The 19802-nt window shown below is 53.5% G+C and overlaps 1 protein-coding gene across 1 annotated transcript in view; it reads left to right on the top strand.

The window, feature by feature from the left end:
* Window positions 1-16251, top strand: part of COL22A1 (collagen type XXII alpha 1 chain) — a 243258-nt gene extending 227007 nt beyond the window's left edge. The window contains exons 54-62 of the mRNA XM_082433767.1: window positions 1207-1260; window positions 2748-2819; window positions 2980-3015; window positions 3726-3770; window positions 6199-6378; window positions 8020-8086; window positions 10599-10781; window positions 12809-12886; window positions 15050-16251. Coding sequence (XP_082289893.1) covers window positions 1207-1260; window positions 2748-2819; window positions 2980-3015; window positions 3726-3770; window positions 6199-6378; window positions 8020-8086; window positions 10599-10781; window positions 12809-12886; window positions 15050-15240 — 906 coding nt within the window. The 3' untranslated portion in view covers window positions 15241-16251. The remainder of the gene's footprint in view (window positions 1-1206; window positions 1261-2747; window positions 2820-2979; window positions 3016-3725; window positions 3771-6198; window positions 6379-8019; window positions 8087-10598; window positions 10782-12808; window positions 12887-15049) is intronic.
* Window positions 16252-19802: the final 3551 nt, after the last annotated feature.

The following is a 19802-nucleotide window of genomic DNA, read 5'->3' as shown; positions in this document are numbered from 1 at the left end:
ACCTTTAATGAACATGGGGTGGGGGCGGTGCCGCCAGGGTTCAAACCTCAGCCCCTTCCTTTCTATCTCAGGACGGTTGTTCAGCATTTCTGTGCCTCAGTTTCCCCATTTGTAAAATGGCGACGTCTGCTCTGTCGTGAGCAGTGAGTGAGTTAATGCGTGTGGAGCCTGGCACGTAGGAAGCGCCCGGCAGTGTTAGCGACTTTTTACTGTCACGTGTTTCCAGGAAGCCAGCTCATCTGTAAACATGTGCTTCACAGATTATAGGACGTTGGCGCCTGGTGGTTCAGGGATCAATGCAGCGTGGTCTCCTGTGACGCTCTTGGTTCATTCATCTAGCAGAGCTCCCGCCTCCTGTGTGTGGGTGACACGTGCCAGATGCTGGGCGTGGACACAGACAAGGCAGGGAAGAGAACCAGCGAAAGACACAGCCGTCTGGTGGGGAAGGTCCTGAGCGGGAGGAAAGTGAGGGTGGGGGCGTGACCAGCTCGGCTGAAGCTGCCCTGTGGGTTTTGGGCTTACTGGGAATTTGTCTGTAGCTTAGGAGCATTCTCGAACTTTCTGATTTTTATGCTACCAAGGATCTTACTGGTTAAATGTATTTATTCAAATTACAAATGGGCGCAAAATACCCATCAAGTTAGAGAGTGTTATGGATGTGAGTCTGTCCTGCAATCTGGAGTGAGTGGACCTTCCACCCGGTAGCCGTGTGATTCTGCACCAGCCACTTTTCTGTGTCTCGATATCTTCATCTGTTCAACCCAGTGGTGACCATCATGGAGGAGGAGGATGGGATAAGGGTAGGGGCGTGCATCCCAAGCTGAGAACAGCCCACGGTGATGTAAGCACTTTTGTTTGTTCCTTAAGTCAGCATCTGAGTGGGGAGGATGAACGGGTAAGTGAACTATGTGGTCATGATTCTTTACTGTGCCTGGGCTCTGGACATCAATCACCCGCCCAGGATTTTTCATGCACACGAACTCATTTAATTACTTATTATTTATTACGAGTTAAATATCCCAAGCTCCTTTTACAAGCCGAGAAACATCCTCTAAGTAATGGCTTGGAGCCACGCTGCTCTGAGTAACAGCTCTATGTGTGAAAGCAGGCCCTCCGCACCCAGCAGTCTCGCTGTTCCACTGTCCTGCTCTGTGAGGTCCTGGCAGAGCATCCTGGCAGAATCCTGTCTTCTGTTTCTTCCACCAGGGTAAGAACGGATCGCCTGGATCTCCAGGAGACCACGGCACTCCAGGCCAGCCCGTGAGTACTGTCCCACTGCTGTGATGGAATCAGGGCAGGCTTTGAAGGGGTATGTGGTGTACATCACAGACTGTCTGGTCCCTGTTTCCAGAAGCCTCGGTGGGAAAATACGGTGTTTGGCTGGCAGGAATAGGCTGGAGGCAAGAGGAACCGTGAAGGATGTCTCTCAGAGTTTAAAATACACATGATTATGCACTTGGCTCTCTGTTGTCTACAACCATAGACATCCAACAGGGCAAAACTATTGGAAGACTAAAAAACAAATGTGTAATAAGGTTGCATGGTAGTTGATTGATGTTTTTAGATGATGGAAGGACAAGGTCAGGCTGACCGACCCTTAGCATCTCAGACAGGGTAAGGGTGCATCGTGGGGACGCGTGTAACACAGGTTTGGCGGAAGAGGGTCCTCCTGCTGGTGAGGAGGTGATAGCGAGAGCTAACGACGGGTAGGTAGTAGAAAGAGGGAGGCATGAGTAATCAGCAGAGTCCTGATCACTGGGTAGCAGGTTCGGGATTTGGGGTTCAGGTCTGGTAGATGGGGAGACGTGGTGGGGAAGATTGGTCCTTGATGGGGTCTAGGGGTGGATAAGAGAAAGCCTGTCCGCTAGTCTCCTCCCAGCCCGGCCTCACCGTATATTTATTTGGTAAAATTGGCAGCCCTGTTGAGAAGGCCACCTTTATGGTGTGTTGTTCAAGCGACAGATGCGTGGGGTAATGGGCAGAACAGTCTGGCCAGCTGACTGTTGTCACTGTGGAAATGAGGGTGACCAGTCAGTCTTGATTTCCCAGGAAGCTTCCTGGTTGTAGCACTGAAAATCCTGCATCCTGGGAAACCCATCATTCCCAGGCAAACAGGGCCTGGTGGTCCTGATAGAACCCCATCTTCCTGTTGGACCAGGGATAGCTGTGTTAAGGCATCTAACTCCTCAGCACACGTAGTGACGTTCCTTAGGAACCACTGTGGGAGTCTTGTCACCTCTGCTGAGACGTCACAGGCAGGACGGGATTGGGTCCTGAGGCTGATCCGTCCCCAGTGCAGAGCTGACCCCAGAAGAGCTGACCCGCATATGGTGGCTGCCGAGAAAGGTTAAAACTAAAATTCCTGAGAACGCCTTTCCCCAGAAGCGAGCCTGCCGGACCGTAGGACTTGCCGGCCGATGGGGAAGAGGGACACTGCCTCTTCAGGAGGTTACTTGGAGGGGCCGCATACACAGCAAGGTGTTTTGTTTAATGTTTGTCCCATTTTGTTTCTGTCGCTTTGAATGGGAGAGCCGTTGACTGTTTACAGGAGATTCTCCCGCACCCCATGGGGTATTCACAGTACCCCCTGTCTCTCCCTAACCCAGCCCCTCCATTACAGGAAAGGGGTCGTCTTCTGTTTTGTTCACGTGCCAGGCCTTCAGAGTACAGAGGGGTTACGAGGTTTCTGAATCTTCTTGAGTTGGCACTTGACCTTGAAGAATTAATGACCTGCTTTCCCTCTGCAGGGCCAGAAGGGAACCAGAGGAGAAGCCGGCAGCCCAGGGCTCCCTGGCTTCCTGGGTCCCAGTGGGCCGCAGGTGAGCATAGAACCCTGTTGGGGCATATCCCTGGCTGGCCCATTGATCGCTGTCTCTGCTGGAGCGTGACTTGGGTGAAAATGTCTGTTTTAAAGACAGTCGTGTTATCTGCAACGTGCCGATGCAGCAGAGCTCACTGATATTTTGTTCTGTGTCGTAGGGTGAGCCGGGAGAGAAGGGAGTCCCAGGCAAGGAGGCAAGTACCATGCATCCCTCTTCTCCTCTTGGTGACCTTTCCTGTGGGAGACACAGGCTCACTTCATGGGCGGGCGACACGTGCTGTCTCACGGGGCCCTGGGCCTAGCAGGGCTTCCACACTTGCTTCTGTGTTCTACTGTTGCCGTCTGGAAATCCTAATGCTTTCTGAACTAGGGTCCACGTTTTCACTTTGCGTAGGGCCCACCAGTTAGGGAGCTGGTCCAGGGGTGCCATCGTGTTACGACCCAGACCGTCATCATCTCTCACCTGGACGTTTGCAGTGACCTCCTAACTGGCTTCCTTGTGTCCGGCCTGCCCCCCGCCCCACTCCTTCCCCACTCACCAGCCACAGTGGCCTTCGTAGGACAAACGTGAGATCATGTCAGTTTCTAGTTCAAGCCTCGGCTCTGTCCTCCCCTGGCTCTGTCAACAGAGATGCTCCGGCCCTGGTCACTTCCAGCCCTCAGGATGAGCGGGAGCAGGCGTGGGAAGGCACGTTTCAGGAGCCACAAGGCCAGGGTGACCGGCGTGTGGTCAGCGGGAGGGCGTGACCAGGGCCGGAGCAGGACTCTTGGAGGACCTGCCTTCTCCAGGACACCTTGCCCTCAGCACACAGGATCCGAGAAGAACCGAGAAGGGCGGAGAGAGATGCCCGCGCAGATGGGATGGCCCTGGTTGAGTAACCACCCTCCTTTGGTTTCATTGCAGGGGGCCCCTGGGAAGCCGGGAGAGCCGGGACCCAGAGGAGAAAGGGTAAGTGGGGCAGGGGGACTGTGTCCAAGGCTTTAGGAAGCAGCCTGGCCTGGGGAGCAGCTCCTGTGGTGGCTTCTCTGTTCTCTCTCCCCCCCCCCGGAAATTTGTGAACCCCCAGCGGGAGGCTTTTCCCCGAGGTTGTAGTCAGTGATGTTGGCTTTTGTCATGGTTTTTTGGTTGTTATTTTAAGGAGTAAAGTCATCGCAATTACGAATTCAAAGGCAAGCATGCCCAGACTTTGACAGATTTCCGTCTCTCCTCTCCGTGTGCGAACGCCTGTGTGTGACACGCTTGGAGCCCAAAGTGCCAATTTGCCAGGAGCCAGATTTGTTCCTGGAGGTGACAAGGGAACAGATTTTCCCATAATGAATCGCCTTGGCGCTGCGCTCAGAAAGCCTTTCTTTACATTGCATTCCTCCAAAAAACAACAGGAAAAAAAAAAAAAAATCCCTTTTTTTTTGGAAAAAACGCCGGTGAGGGGGCGTTCTCTCACCGCTGACAACTGCTGTTCCCTCCAGGGAAATTAGACATCTCGTCTGCCCGGAGTCCTGCACTTGGTCAGCCGTCACTCCGTCCCACTGTTGCCCGACACAGACGGCACCGCCACCCCACTCCGACCCTCCGTTTGTTTCTCGTGGTCCTGCAAAGAATTTCTCTCTGCTTTCCTTGCACGTTGGATGGGTTAGGAGCTGGCTTTGCCTGCAGACCGGAGCAAAATGGAAGCAGAGAGTGTCAGGGATTCTCACCCCCCCAGATCTCTCTCCCTCCTCCCTTCCCAGTGACTTTCCTTCCCATGGCTGCTGGTTCCTGAGCGTGGAGCCAGGGGAGGGGCTGTAGCTGGGAAGGCACTGAGGGTCTTGCCACCCAGCAGCTGGCCAGCTCTCCCCTGGGAGCTGCTGCGTGCGGGGCGTGGCTGGGGTTTTGGTTGGGAGCCGGGGAATTCAGACGGCAAGTATGAATCTTCTGGAATACGGAATCAGTACATAGAATCTTCTCGAATACTGAGTCAATAATGGCGAGTTGCCTTCCCCAGTTAAGTTGCCTTCCCCTGTTTCGTGGAACGTTGCCAGATAGCGGTCAGGTTCCCCATGCCTTGGACTCCAGAGAACATTTGAAATGTGGGACAAGTCCTCCCACGGCAAAGGGATGTTGAGACATTTAAAGGATAGGAAATGCCGTACCACAGGCCTTGGCATTGAGGTGCACGAAGCACCAGGACTCTCCTAGACCCCTAAACTTGAGATCACCCACGGATGGCAGTGTCCCCATGAAATGCATCACCTTCGAGAAATTTAGGTGACCTCCTCAAATCTGGCTAAATGCCTTTTTTAATTCACTGCCCTTTCTGTTATTGTTGAAAAAGCAATACAGACACGTAGTTAAACAATACAAATTGCAGAAAAGTGGCTGCAGTGAAGACTAGGTGCCCTTCCACCAGGCCCTCTGGTCCCCGTCCCCTCCCCAGGTCGGTCGCTGTACACGTCCTCTGTATCTTGCCCTAGTCCGTGCGTGCAGAACCACGTGGGGTGTGCGTGTCAACATGCGTATTACTAGATCCCCGGCAACGTATCAGACTTTTTCCACTGTTTTGCTCTGTTCGTTTTTCATTTTTCGTGCGTGTATGCGGCAGATGGTCTCATAACTGCACCGTCTTCCTTTTCCGTGGCTCTAGGTCACGCCCATAGCCGTGTCCCATGTCTGGTTACCATCTGTGGCTCGTCTTTTTCTTGCTGTTTCCCCCCATCTGCTGCCTCCAAGCGGTGGAGTTTTTACACCCTGAGGCCGTTAGCGTGGCCGCCGTATTTTCAGACTCTCCGACCACTGAGGCTTGCTGGTCAGACACCCAGTAGCAGATAGGGCAGAGGACTGGACCATCCCGTGGTTGCCATGGCTCCCAGATCATTGATCCAGGACTTCAGTCCTCAGGCCAGCGATGGGGAGAAAGCGGTCCCAGGCAGTGTCATCCTCTGCGGGCCCCCTAGGGCTGAGAGGAGGGGGCAGATTCCCTGCGGGTGAGACACCTCTGGCTGACGAGTGCCACCATCCCTCCAGCTGACGGAGAACAAAACTGGGCCTGAAGTGGGCCAGCAGCTCCGGCAGTCGGGCTCAGCGGCTGGCCTTCCCTAGCCAGGCAGGTGGAGCTGCGCTACGGGGACGGAGCACGGGATTGGGATTTGGAAATCAGAGCTCGTGTCTTGTCCTCTGCAGACCACCAGTGTGATGTGGGCAGGTAGCTTTGTCTCTCTGGGCCCTCGTGTCCTGGTCTGTGCCATCAGACTTGAGTCATGGGCCTGCCAGGGCCGAGGTCTCCTTTCCACCGCTGAGGAGGCAAAGGGCCGGGAGAGTCCCTCCTGCAGCCGCATGTCTTGTCTGGCCTGGGGGCACCTCCTAGGCCTTTGCTCACTGAAGCGCTTCTTTCCTCCCCTAGGGAGATCCTGGCATCAAAGGTGACAAAGGACCCCCCGGTGGGAAGGGCCAGCCTGGAGACCCTGGGATCCCAGGCCACAAAGGTCACACAGGCCTAATGGGCCCCCAGGGACTACCTGGGGAGAACGGGCCGGCCGGGCCGCCGGGGCCCCCGGGCCAGCCAGGATTTCCAGGACTGAGGGTAAGGATATTGGCGATGCCTCAGACTTGGGGCTCCTTGGGGCTGAAGGGGAAGCCCGCGAGGTGTGTGGGCTTCAGAGGGACCAGGTTACAGATCCCAGGAACCTGCGTGACCCGGGGCAGGTTACTTCTCCTCCCTGAGCCTGCCCTTCCACATCTGCCGAAAGGGGAGAGGAGAACCTCCCTCCCGACGGTCCGCTGTGTTGGTTGAAGGAGATAACGCGCATGGCTTACGAAGGGCTCCAGAGTAGTCCCTCTCTCTCTGTGTGCTGCATCCCCGAGGCTCCACTCCTCGGGCTGTCGCGCCCTTCTGCCCCAGGACCCGGTGCCGCAGGCCACTGAGAAGATGCAGCCAGATCTCAGTGACCAGAGCTTCCCGCGGGGACGGCTGGCAGTCCATCCCGTGCCCGGCTCTGCCTCTCTCCTGTCTGCCTGTCTGGGGTACTCGTTCTTCCCTTTGGGTCTAGCTTTTCCCAAATGTAAAAGGAAAGGCTTGTTTAGAGCAGTTTTTTTTTTCTTTGAACATACTGTATTCTCGTGGCAGACCTCTGATTTTTCACAGACTTGTAGCATCGGCACACGCTGGCTGTAGAGAGATAACGGCAGAGCTTGGTGGACGTGTCAGTGGGGGCTGGTTGCCGGGTCCCCGTGACCTCCCCAACCCGCCTCTGCAGCCCGTGTGGCCCTCGGGGGACCCTCCGGTTCCTCAGAGCACAGGCTTACATGGTCTTCAGTGCCCCCGCCTGCTCTGAGGTTCTGTGTCACACTGTCCCTGCCAGGGCGCCTGTGGCCAGCCTGAGCTTCCACCACCGTGAAAGAGGCCAGGCAGCCAGATCCTGTCCCTCGGGCAAGTGTGGGTGCTGGCGGACTCTGTGGGCTTCCAGAAGCCCCCCCACCCCTCCTCCGAGTCTTTGCCAAGTTCTCCTGCTGCTGTGGGTAGTGGTGGACATTCTGGGACTAACCTAAAAGATTATTGTCCAGAAAGGCAAACAAGAGAATAAGGGCACGGAGCCCATCTCACGCTGTGCCAGACGCTGGGGCTGCGGAGATGAGCACAGTAAAGCCCCCAGCCTTGGGGGTGGATACCGCCCCGAAGGGCTCTGATGACGAGGAGGGAGCCCACTGCGGCAGCAGGTCTGCTCGTGGATCCGTCTAAGAATCGCACGTCGCCGTGGGCGCCTGGAGGTGGCGCCCGCCTTCTCTGACCCCTGACCCATCGGTTTCTGTGACCAGAGCAGGGCAAGCCAGACCCTGGGGACCAGAGCAGCCAAGTGACCAGTGGGAGGAAATCAAACACGATTTCACGCAGGAGGCAGCCTGTGAGCGGGTCCTGCAGGAAGATGGCGCTTTGGCAGGGAGAGATTCAGAGCAGACCTCCCGGGTCCAGAGCTGGGGAAGGGGTTTGTGCAGGAAGGAGGGGGAGCGGGGGCCTCAGAGAGAAAGGGGTCCAGGTCGCCGTACATGACGGGATAATGCCGCCTGCACGGCGGGGAGCGGGGAGGTGGTTCTGGGTGTAAAAGGGATTGAACTAGGGAGCTGTGGTGGAGGGAGCTGTGACCGTCGTGGCTTCCCGAGCCATCGGAGGTCTCAGGAGGCGAGGGTTCCTGGGAAGATGAACAACTCCGCCTTCCCTCCCTCCTAGGGGGAGTCTCCATCCATGGACATCCTGCGGCGGCTCATCCGAGAAGAAGTGGAGAAGCAGCTGGAAAGTGAGTACCTGGGCTTTATCATAGCCCTGTAGGTCGGGTCCTGGGTGCTTTTAAGAGCCCCAGGAAGCAGTCCTTCAGGACTTCTGCAGCCTGGTTGGAAAAGGCAGCCCAAGAGCGGCTCCAGTAGCAATCAGGGTCGAGGCGCACCTTGCAGGCTCCAGCCAGCCTCATCTGGCACAGATCCTGCTCCAAGCTTCTCTTCAGGGAAGCTTGAATTGCCGCTGCTTGATTACCTCTAGGAAGCTCACCATCTACAAAACAAGCTTCTCATGATCATTTCTTCTGTGCACTCAGTTGTTTATCTAATGAGGAAGCAGCTTCGACAGGCCTGCAATGGGCCTCTTAGAACTCACAGCCTGGGGAAGAGACAGAGACATAAACAGACAAGGCGGCTTCAGTACAGTGAGAAATTCCTGTGGTTCAATTTGGCACAGGGGGTGTTGAAGAGGACGAATGAAAGTACCTAGGATAGCTCAGGGGGCGGATAGGTGAGGAAGGGCTTCCTGGAGGAGGGGCCATGTGAGCTGAAAGCGGGGACAAGATCCCAGGCCTTTGGAACAGCATGTGCAGAGACCCTGAGGGGGGCCTGAACACACAGTGCTTTCGAGGAACTAGAATCCTCTTAATCCTACCGCACTGGATTTACTGCGAAATCCCAGTCTTGCCTGAGCCCCACACACAGCAGGTGCTCAGGAAGGGAGAGAGATGGGAAGGTAAGAGTACCAACCCCAGCGTGCAGGGCCGGCTCTGTGTCGGGTGGAGTCCTCAGCACTCACACGTGTCAACTCGTGGAAGCCTCGGTGAGCCTGCGAGGCGTGTATGACCGTTAGGATCGGAGAGGCTAAGGAACTTAACCGAGGCCCAAGAGCTGGGAAGTGCCTGACCAGGGTTTGCATGCAGGCAGCCGAGCTGCAGAATCCAGGCTCTTAGCCGTCACGTTCTCTCGACCAGTGACCATCCCCGCTGCCCTCTGTGTGGGAAACCGTTAGGGGAAGAAAGTCACAGACAGCTCTGTAGTAAGGAAGATCGGAAACCCACTGCTATTCCCAGGCACGGATGGACAAACGGGAAGGACGTGTTTATTCATGGGGTGGTGTCTCAGACAGTTATTCTGCACCTGGCACATGCCAGACTCTAAGTGGGGTAGGGGACGCAGCACCGAACAAGATGACCCTCTTCCCTGCCCTCTTGGCGTGTCCAGGTGAGCATGGCCTGTCTCCCTACGCAGGAGAACCAAAGACGATGCCCCGCAGTGGACAGCACAGAGCTGGGGTTGGTGGAAAGGAAACCGAAGGCTGGCACGGTGACTCCCACCCGGCGGGGTGGGTCCTGAGGGCTCCCGCGTGGCGGTCCCCACGTTCTGCCTTCCGAGGGTTGGATTAATCGGTGACAGGAAGGGCCTCCGCCCGTGAGGAGTTTCCAGCCCTTGGGCAGAGACAAGCCCTGTTTTGAACTAGTTTAACTGGAGCGTCTACTGGGCTGAGTCCTTTCTTCCAAATAATCTTTTGAGGAGGAAACATCAGCTCCACTCTGAAGATGAGAGAATCAAGGCTCCGAGAAGTGAAGCGTGAGGCCAGCTCTCAGCGCTAGAGCACAACCCTCCCGCGCCCGTGCGTGAGACGCCGGGGAGGGGCTGCCGTGGGAAGCCAGCCCAGCGGGCTGTCAGAAGCCCCCCAACCCTGCCTTGGTTCTGCCACCAAGGTACCGGGAGGGTGTCAGCATGCCTCTCTGGGCTGGGTCACACGCCCTGCAAGATGAAGGGCTTGGCCTGACTGTCTGGACCGTATGGCCAACAAAGCAGAAGCCCTTGGTGGCCCTCGGGTGGGCTCTGTATGCCCAGTGCAGAAGAAGGGTGTGGCGGCCGGCAGTTGGACCTCTGGGGGTTTTGAATCAATTCTGTAATCTTCACGTTTCAGACGCCTAAAGATCATTAGTGATGTCATACCCAGCCCCTCATTTATAGATGAGGAACTCAACGCTTAGAGAGGAGTAGTCCCTAAGCTGCTCTGTGTAAGCCACTTACATCCCACCCACCCCCACCGGCCTCAGTTTCCCCAAACTGACAATTTCAACAACAGCTGCTGCTATTACTGCCGTCAGTGGCACCTCGATCACAGCCGCAATGTCCACGCAGCACTTAGCTTGTTCCAGGAGCAGTTTCAACGCCTTCTCTCATCTGCTCCATCCTCACACCAGCCCAGTGGGGTAGCGGTTATTTCATTGCATCCATTTTGCAGAAGAGACAACGAAGGCTAAGAGAGGTCAAGTAGCTCGCCCAGGGCCACGCAGCCAGCAGTGGCTGCCTTGGGACCCCGGCCCAGGCTGCCTGGCTCCAGAGGCCGTGGCTGTATGTACAGGTGCCGTGCAGTGCGCTCTTGATGTAGTTTCTCTTGCTCTTGCTTTGCAGCTGTTACTGTCTCCCCGGGGCTGAGCTTGGCAGTGAGCTGCCATCCTGTCTTTGGTCCTTTATCCCTCCTTCATGAAATGTCTCTCTGTTTTTCCTACTCCACAGCCAAACTCGCCTACCTCCTGGCCCAGATGCCCTCAGCGCACACCAAGGCCTCTCAAGGCAGACCTGGGCCCCCAGGGCCCCCTGGAAAAGATGGGCTTCCAGGTCGGGCAGGCCCCATGGGGGAGCCAGGACGGCCTGGGCAGGGGGGTCTGGAGGGACCCTCTGGGCCCATAGGTCCCAAAGGTGAGTGAGGACCCAGGAAGGTGTGCTTTGTACACGACACGAGGGCTGAGAAGGAACCAGGGTGCGTGGCATGCGTGCCACTGAATATGCATGAATCAGCCTGTTCTTCTCCCCTGCAGCCTGCCGACACCCTGCATTGTGGCATCACGTAATTTCTTCATATGCAGAAGAGGGTCTCATACTTGACATTTTTGCAAAATGATGCTTCTGCCGGGAGGATTGAGTCTGTTTCCTCCTACTGTCTTTTCTCTCTCCATCTCCACTGCTCAAGTGCCAGGGAGTAGCACAAAATGCCCTCTTTTTCCCCTTTCGAGCTGGGAAGTCAGTGAGGAATGAGATATTTAATCTACAGGCAAATGGGCGTTAAACACCAGCTCTACATGTGAATCAAGTGGTTTGAGCTGAAGCTGGACATGGCTGCCAGCTCTCCTGCCCTCAGAGAGGTGCCTCACCTGGACGCAGCTGCTGCCGGCAGCAGGGAGTCTCGCCTTCAAGGGGCAGCGCCTGCCCCACTTAACACAGCGCACTGTGGAAGCAGGTCGGAAGGCACTCTCTTTGCAGGCAGACAGATGTGAAAGGGCAGGAAAGGGCATGAGCCCAAAGTCACCAACCTGATCATTCAGCCTTTCTCTCTGGCAAGGAATAAGCATGGGGTGGGGAAGAAGCGGTGCTGTGATCTCAGCTGCCACTTGGTGACTGAGGTGCTGTGATCTCAGCTGCCACTTGGTGACTGAGGTGGGGGGAATGCATGCCCCTAACATCTTCCTCTTTCAATCTTCCATTCCTCAATTCTTTTTTTTTTTTTTTTTGGTTGCTGCAAGGTTTGCAGGATCTTAGTTCCCCGACCAGGGATTGAACCCACGCCCTAGGCAGTGAAAGCTCAGAGTCCTAACCACTGGACCACCAGGGAATTCCCTCTTAATTCTTTATTCATTGATTTATTCCTTGTAATGTTTCTCCTACTGAACTTTTTGTTAAGTGTGTGTCCAAGTCCTACTTCTTTTGGTTCGTAAAACAAAATACATGAAATCAATGTCAACAAGAAAACATAAAGCATAGAAAACATCAGACTATGACAAAAGACTGACCAAATGTAGTAATCATAACAATAAATAAGAGTGGCCTAAAATCTCCATGAACTAGCAAAATTTCAATTTGGATTACAAAAGAAAATAATCGTATGTTGCATACAGGAAATATTCTGGAAGCAACATAGCAAAAAAGGAATGATGAAAAAAAGTTGAGAGAGACAGTTTAATCAAGTTTGTGTAGTATTAACCCAAATATAATCTCAAATATCCTCCCGGGGGAATGGACCCTCTTTCTTCTGAACATCTATTAGGATTTTAAATTCCTGTGATTATTAGGACTTATCTGACTCTGCTTCACATTAGAATGTTCTTTGTGCCCTGCTTCATCTGTCTTATTAGAATTCAAGCTTCTTGAGAGTAGAGCTGTGTCTTATGTACATGCAGGTTTGTTTATCACCCAGCTCCTCCTTGATAAAGATTCGAGTAAAATGCTTTTAGAACATGGTGAAGAGTAGGCATATGTGAGTGGATGTGTATGGAAATATGTGTTTGTATACAAGAGAGTGTGGGTGTGAACATTTGGGTGCCTGTGTTTGATGTGTTTATCAGTGTATGCATATTTTTGCTAAAATATGTGCGAATGTACGTACGCGTATGTGTAATTGGGTAGTTACGCACTTGAGTGAAGGTTCACGTGTATATATGCGTATTTGAGCAAATGTTTAGAGGGAGTGTCCAATTATTTTGTTCACATGGGTGTCTTTCTGAATGCAAGTGTGTGCTTGAGTGTGCGTGTGAGTGTGTGAACGGGAGCTAGGGGTGTGAGAGTGTGCTTGAGTGTGTGTGTGAACGGGAGCTAGGGGTCCGAGCGTGAGGGGCGTGCGAGCCGTGGAAAGCACACCAGCAGTGCTGGCCCTGCCCCCCGCATGGCGGGGCTCCCTCTCTCTGCCACCGTCCTGGGTCTCTACCATCAAAGATGCATGTTTCTCTCACCAGGTGAGCGAGGAGCCAAAGGTGACCCAGGTGAACCTGGAGTTGGCCTCCGAGGCCAGGTGGGACCTGCCGGGATCCCAGGTAGGAGCGGGCGCTGGGCTCTCAGGTTGGGGAGGGCCCTCCAGCAGGGAGTGAGCCGCACGGGGCAGCCCTCCCCCCTGCATCGCCAGGGGCCTTGGGAGCGGCTGGGAGAAAGGGCTGGCTTAACTACTGACGAGGCGGAACCCAGATTTGTTTTATTACATCTTTCTAAAACGTCAGCTTCTTGGCTCACTGTGCAAACTGTAGTATATCCCATGAGTTCTTGAGGTGTATCCCGTGAATTAAAAGTCCTGTGAAATGGTCCTGAAGAAAACTGATTTGGCCTTAAATAAGTCAGGACAGTGCTGGGAACCGTGCTTCTCTTTCACACGTTCCTAGTACAAATTAACTTCTTTGGTGCAGTGCTAAGGGACCTTGCATAAAAAAATAATGTTTATTTCAGTTAAACCAACATTTTGCAAGCTCACTTGAATGTAGAATGCTTTTTCTTTCACTATGTAATTTAATACCCTGTTACTGTTCTCAGAACACATTTTGGAGAATGCTGGCCACGTGGCAGGGTGGCCAGCCGTCCTGGCCTTTCTGGAGCTATGGGGTTCCTGGGACATGGCCCTTTGAGCTTTAAAACCTGAACAAGCTGGCCACCCTATCTAATGGCTGTATGGGACTAACTCTAGAACACAGCAGTATCGCATGCCAAGATGAGGTGTGGAAGAACTCAGACTGAATTGTTATCAAACTCCACCTCATTGAGCCTTCTATTTTTATTTAATTTTACTTTATATGATTCCCCGTGGTCATTTCTGAATATTAGGTCTGCAGGTCATTTTATTTTTAGTACTTATATTTTCTTGATTTTCCAAATTTCCTATGGTGGAAATGTATTGTTATTCTCATGAGAGAAGATAACAAGACATACATTATACATATCTGTGATAGCTTGCCTACTTTTCAATAGCTTAAAATATTAAGAATATTTTAAAAATAAGGCAATTCCAAATAAAGATTACAAGGCCGAACAGAGAGCATTGTGATGGGGGAGATAATTGTACCAGCGTGAGGCTGAGATGATGACTAGATTTCAGTGGTTCCCACCTGAAGGAATGAGCAACACTGCTGGCTAAAAACTCAGTCGAGGCAGGAATACAATAGATTAAATAACTGCTACTAAAGCATGAACAGAATTCATGCAATGTCCAAAGATCATTTAAAGGGAAAAGTTTACTTTTTGTTTATTTTATGGAGGGACTCAGATTTTCTAACAAGGTGATTACTAAGACTTAAGGAAGAATATCACTGTTAAGGTTAACTACGACACTTAGCACTGAGCTTCCCAGTTGCCAAAGCAAAAAGGGAGATTGATTACCTATGACATTATGATGCTTAATAAATGGAGGCATGGAAGTTTGTTTCAAGTAAACAACCTAAATGGGAAAAGAATTTTAAAAAGGATACATGTATATGTATAACTGAATCACTTTGCTGTATACCTGAAACTAACACAACATTGTTAATCAACTGTACTCCAATATAAAATTAAAAGTTAAAGAAAAAAAAAGATTTAACCAACAAAAAAAAGAAAGTTTGTCTTAGGTAGTATTTTCTGGATCTAAATTTTGGGCTGTCAGTTACTTACTTCCTACTTACATTGTCTTTGACTCTGATTTGCAGAGTAGTTTAATGTAGTCCATGTATGTGGTTCAAATTTAACATATAGATAAAGCCTAGAAACTACAGAATAAATGGGACCATTGAGATACTGGCTAATGGAATGTGGCTAGGATCTCCAAGGATACATGAACTGCGGCTGATGGTTAATGGGGAGGACTTGGTGTCCCAACTCAGATGCGTCTCCTAGAACCAGACACAGACGGTCTGGTTTCTCTTTTCCTTGTAACGGAGGATGCGTTCCCTACCTGGCCTCGCTCTCCCCTTGTTTATTTCTCTCCTCTGGCACCCTGATTACTGTCCTAATCCAAACCGTTAAGGCAACCCTTTTCCTGCAAAGCAAGGTGTCCACATTTCCTGCTACCTGGTGTCCGTGTGGACTATTCTGATCTCTCCAGGCAGGGCGCCCAGACCATGGGGTGTTCTGAGGTTGTTGAGTCTTCAGTTCATACTGAATGGAAGTAGCGAGATCAGGGCTCGTTTGCTGCAGAACGAACTTGAACCATCTTCTGTCTCTTTTGCTCCTTGGGCCAGGTCAACCTGGGGAACCTGGCTATGCTAAAGATGGGCTGCCCGGGGGTCCCGGTCCTCAAGGGGAGACAGGACCAGCTGGACACCCTGGCCCCCCAGGACCCCCCGGCCCCCCTGGCCAGTGTGACCCCTCCCAGTGTGCCTACTTCGCCAGCCTCGCTGCTGCTCGACCTGGTAATGTGAAGGGCCCCTAGAAGAGTCCCGAATGCCAGGAGACGGCGGTGGATTTCTGAAACTTGAACGCAGAGCCCGATGGGAAGCAGAGGTCTTGAGACATTTCAGCCTTGTGTTTTTTTTCTTTCTTTCTTTTGTCATTTGTTTTTGTCTTATTTTCTTGAGAGACCTCAACATTATTAAAACCAACAGATGCTGCCGGTCGGTCAGATTATTATTATTATTGTTGTTGTTGTTAATTATTATTATTATTTCATATGGTAATGCTTTTCGAGTTTTTCCCCTCTCCTCTCAAGTTGGGAAAACTTGATTCGTGGGGCAGGGGATTGTTTGTTTCTCGTTCTTCTGACAGCCCCCATTTGAAGCGTAGCTGCCAGTTTTAAGGAAACTCTCGGTGCTATAAACCCCGACCAGACGCTTGCCAAACTTACCTCTTTCCTCAAAAGGAAACTTTAAGAAAATGAGGCAATGGGCTTCTATTCTTGATTGTGCCCAGAGGTCGCCCAGGGAGAAATTATCCACCAGTCGCCACTTCCCAGGAGAGATAAGTAAAGCAGGAAGAGGAGTTTGCAGACACGACGAACATTCTCTCCTCCTGATGGAAAGTGCACACAGAAGAGCACAGAATCCCTCCTCTGGGAGCCAACTCAGCGCCTCAGTGTTTCAAACCTGCGGAAGTGAAACACTGTCGCGTGGCTGGCAGCAGCTTCCTGGAATCCCACGTCTGCACCAAAAATGCGGGAGCCGGTGTGGAAAGAGTAGGCCCTGTGTGTTAAGTTGGCTTCTGAGCCGTGGACAGAACTCCTCCCTGCCCCTCACTGTTGGTTTCACTCTAATTTTGAAATAAGGGGGTCCAGAGACCACTCCCGTGTGTTTTCCTGATGGTGGGCAATTGGCCAGGGTGCTGGCCAGAGCTGGGAAATGTGTGCCTCCAGCTTCTGGCTCTGAAATAAATGGCATCGAGTGTGTGTGTGTAAATGACATGCCCAGCTTGAACAGGTGCTCAATAAATCCAAGTTTCCTTCTCTTCAGTTGCCCGTGACGATTCCTTTCTTATCGCCAGCATCTGCCCCCGCGTAAAGCCCTCGAGGCCGGGGTTGCATCGTTTTCCCCGGGGGGCCCAGCCCAGAGCCACGGTCCAGTCCCCGTGCTGAATGCACACGTGGGTGAGCTAGTGCGCGAGACCGCGCCGGTTCCTGGGCAGCGTACTTATCCAGCACCTCCTTTTTATCACCTGTGTGCTAGATGCCTCTAATCAATTTAGGAACCCGGAGTACAGACATCCAAAGATGTTGGAAGGTTCCATACATAGAGAAATATTATTGCCACAATTTAAAAATAGGATCCAAGACCTACTTCTCTCATCCAGTTGGTTGGAGCTGAATCTGGGGGTCAGTGGGTGTCAGGGTCCACGGGAAGCAATGCCTGTCGGTGCAGGATGAGACGACCTCCTTCCTGTCTTTGCACGTCTACCGTCTCAGTTTATTCACACGACCGTAAAAGACACAAGGGCGTTATTATAATATCCTTTTCTGTTTGAAGAAACAATCCCAAAGACCTTAGATATCCTCTGATCCAGTGAGTTAAAAAAAATTTGACCATGACCCACAGCGAGAATACGATTTCTTTGTGCGTCAGTGTATGCATACCTAAATATAAAACTAGGAGAGCTTAGTGATAGCGATATTTATGCTGACCACAAGGCCCTCCAACGTTTACTATTCTATTTCATTACAAAGACGCTCATCACAACCTACTGAGTTGATGCCATGAGCCACCAGTGCGTTGCAACCTACAGTCAGAAGAACAGTGCTCTGGTCTAGAGGGAAACTGAGGCACAGAGAGAGCCTGTCTTGGGCGCAAAGCCTTGTGTAGAACCCAGTTCTCTGATGCCCTGAGCATCTTTTTTCTCTTCACAGTTCATTTTGCTTCTGTATTTTAAGCCGTCCATCATCTGGACCAAGAAGAAGGGTTTTATACAACAGAAGGAATGATCTGGGTGAGTCCACAGACTTCTTTGATTATGGGGTTCTCAGACGCTCGGGTGGGGTATTGAGAGGGGCCGGGGCGCTCCTTCCCTGAGGATCCTGGAGTCATCCAGCTCCCCGTGTGGCTTGGGAGTGGCCGCGTTTGTGGGCAGCTGGGGGAATTCGTGGACTGTACTGAGTCCTTTCCAGGCACAGAGCTTGATGGGTTTCTGGAAATAAAGACAACTACCTCAGGAGCACTGAGTATTTTGGTAATTTCCAGCTTAAAATACATGAAAATAATAGGCAGGGAGGTGCAGGGGTGTGGGGTGGGAGTGGACCAAGAGGACAGCGTGCTGTGGTTTCCATCTGCCTTGACAGGGCAGCTCCTTCTCCAGGGCAGCGCCTCCAAGACCGCGGCCTGGTTCCGGCGGGGCTCTGAGGGTGGATGTGTTGGTCACGCGGATGATGCTGATAGCGTCTGGCCCGAGAACTAGAGAAAGTCAGTCACAGGTTGAAAGAAACATCACAGCAGTGTTTTTAAACCACCGAGAGCCCTAGGGGGGTTCTGGAGGGGCCCTGCCTGTAACCAGGAGGAGATGGGGTGCAAACGGGTGGGCTCCAGTGCCCCCCAGCCAGAGAAGTTCAGACTGCTCCTGTTGTGCGGTGGTCACTTAGCATATGCTTTCCATGCCCGCCCTGCATTTCTTCGGCACTTCCCTGGAGTGGGCAGTCCTGTGTGTGGGGGTAGGGGTGCACCTTGAGCATCCCTCGAGGAGTTTCTCTGCTCTTTGGCCTCGTGGCTCTCTCCAACGCCCTAGAGGGCTTTTTGCCCAGAGGTGCAGGGGACTTAACGCCCCCTCGGGGTGGCGCTCAGCCAGTGGGGTATGGGAACCGCAGGAGAAAGGCTCTGTCCTCCCTTGCTTTGGCGAGAACATTCTGAAGTGCAACCTGCATGGCTGCTCAGACCGTGCGCAGGGGGACGGGCTCGGTGATGCGACGGTATGGCCGTCCCCGCTCCCGGCTCAGACGCCCAAACAGCCTGTGCCCGCGGCCCAGGATCAGGCTCCGCTTCAGGGAAACCCCACCGCGACGGGTCTCCGCAGACGGGCCCTCGCGAACACGGGATTCAGAGCCAGTGCAGGTGTTCTGGGGACAAGGACCCTGGGGCCTCAAGGGGGACAGGCCTGCCCCACGTGCTCGCAGCAAACGTGGGAGGGGCATGAAGGATCCCTGTCTACAGCTCTGGCTGGGGGCTCCTCAGCGGGCCATTTCCAGGTACCTGAGGACCACCAGGGTAGGGGCGCCCTCACCTGCCCTCAGCTGTTACCAGGTTGGGGCTGGTTCACGTGAAAGCTGCTTGCCCAGCCTGCAGGGTAGGGAGCCGCCCCCGGAGCCGGTTCTTACCTCACACCTGCACCTGACCACCTTGCGGAGCATCACGTAAGGTCACGGCGCTGGGATCCGGGCATCCCACACAGGCAGCTGTCATCCTGGGCAGCTCAGGTGAGAAAGTGGGGGGGGGGGGGTGGTCTACACAGCAGGGCATCCCTTTCTCCCCACCCCACCATCCTCCAGGACACTCTGCCAGGTCTCTGCTTTGGAGATCGGAACTCCCTTTTCAAGTCGAGAATGTTTGTTTCTTCCTCTTTCTCGCGGCCTGTTGAGAATTTGTCAGCAGGTGGCAGCGGGCACCCGTCTGGTCTCCTCCCCCAGCCTCTTCAGGGGCGGTTACTGCTGCATTTTGGTTGTACTGTTTCCCGAAATATAAAACCCAGAAGCCACAGTAGGGGGGGGGGCATCCCTCAGCAGGGTGACTGCGTGGGGCTCTGGTGTCCGTGCCGCCCACGGGAGTGGCCGAGGTCAGGTTGGGTTCAGGGTCTCTGAGTTGACGGTCCACGCCCAGCCCGCCTCCTGGGTCCTCGGATGCTGAAGGCGTCGTTGGGGCCAGGCCGCATGCGGCGAGTGTGACGTATTAGGTGTCGGGGTGCAGAGCTCCGTGATAGGGCCCGACAGCACCACTGGGCTTTTCTCCCTTCGGCGCGGCCCTGAGAGCCCCTTGGCTTCGGTTTCACCTAACGTGTGGAAGAAGCCCCAGCGCGTGAGTGAAGGGGAAGACCGAAGTCACTCCCGTTAACGTTAAACTGAGACGGTCGAATAGAAACCCCAGCGTGGGTGGAGAGTGGGACGGAGGGTTCCAGATCATAGAAACACCAGCAGATTCAGGGAACTTCCAGTGCATCTCTGTTGCAGTTCCTGCCCCCAGGAACTATCATCTGGCCACAGAGGCGGACACCGCAGCACAAGGGGCCACGGACAAGCTCCTCAGTAGGCTTCTGGATGGGATCAGTAGCTCTGGTCTCCCAGATGGGAGCTGCCTGGGGCCACGGGGTGTGGCAGGGAGGGCTCTGGTCCCGGAGAGAGTGGACTTTAAGCCTGTCTGGGGCATTTTGAAACACAGAGGGCAGTGGTGTTCCAGTGTGAGGGAGCATTGCAAACAAGGACCTGGAGCATCCTCAGAAAGTCAAGCCCGGGGGTTCCCACTGCTGGTCCAGGACAAGGTATTCTCTGGTCCAGGCTCTGTGGGTCCGAGGCTTAGGGGTGAACGGGGCAGA

The sequence above is a fragment of the Balaenoptera physalus genome (genome assembly GCF_965194825.1).
Source record: "Balaenoptera physalus genome assembly, chromosome: 17".
NCBI lineage: Eukaryota > Metazoa > Chordata > Mammalia > Artiodactyla > Balaenopteridae > Balaenoptera > Balaenoptera physalus.
This window is presented reverse-complemented; position numbering and strand designations above follow the sequence as displayed.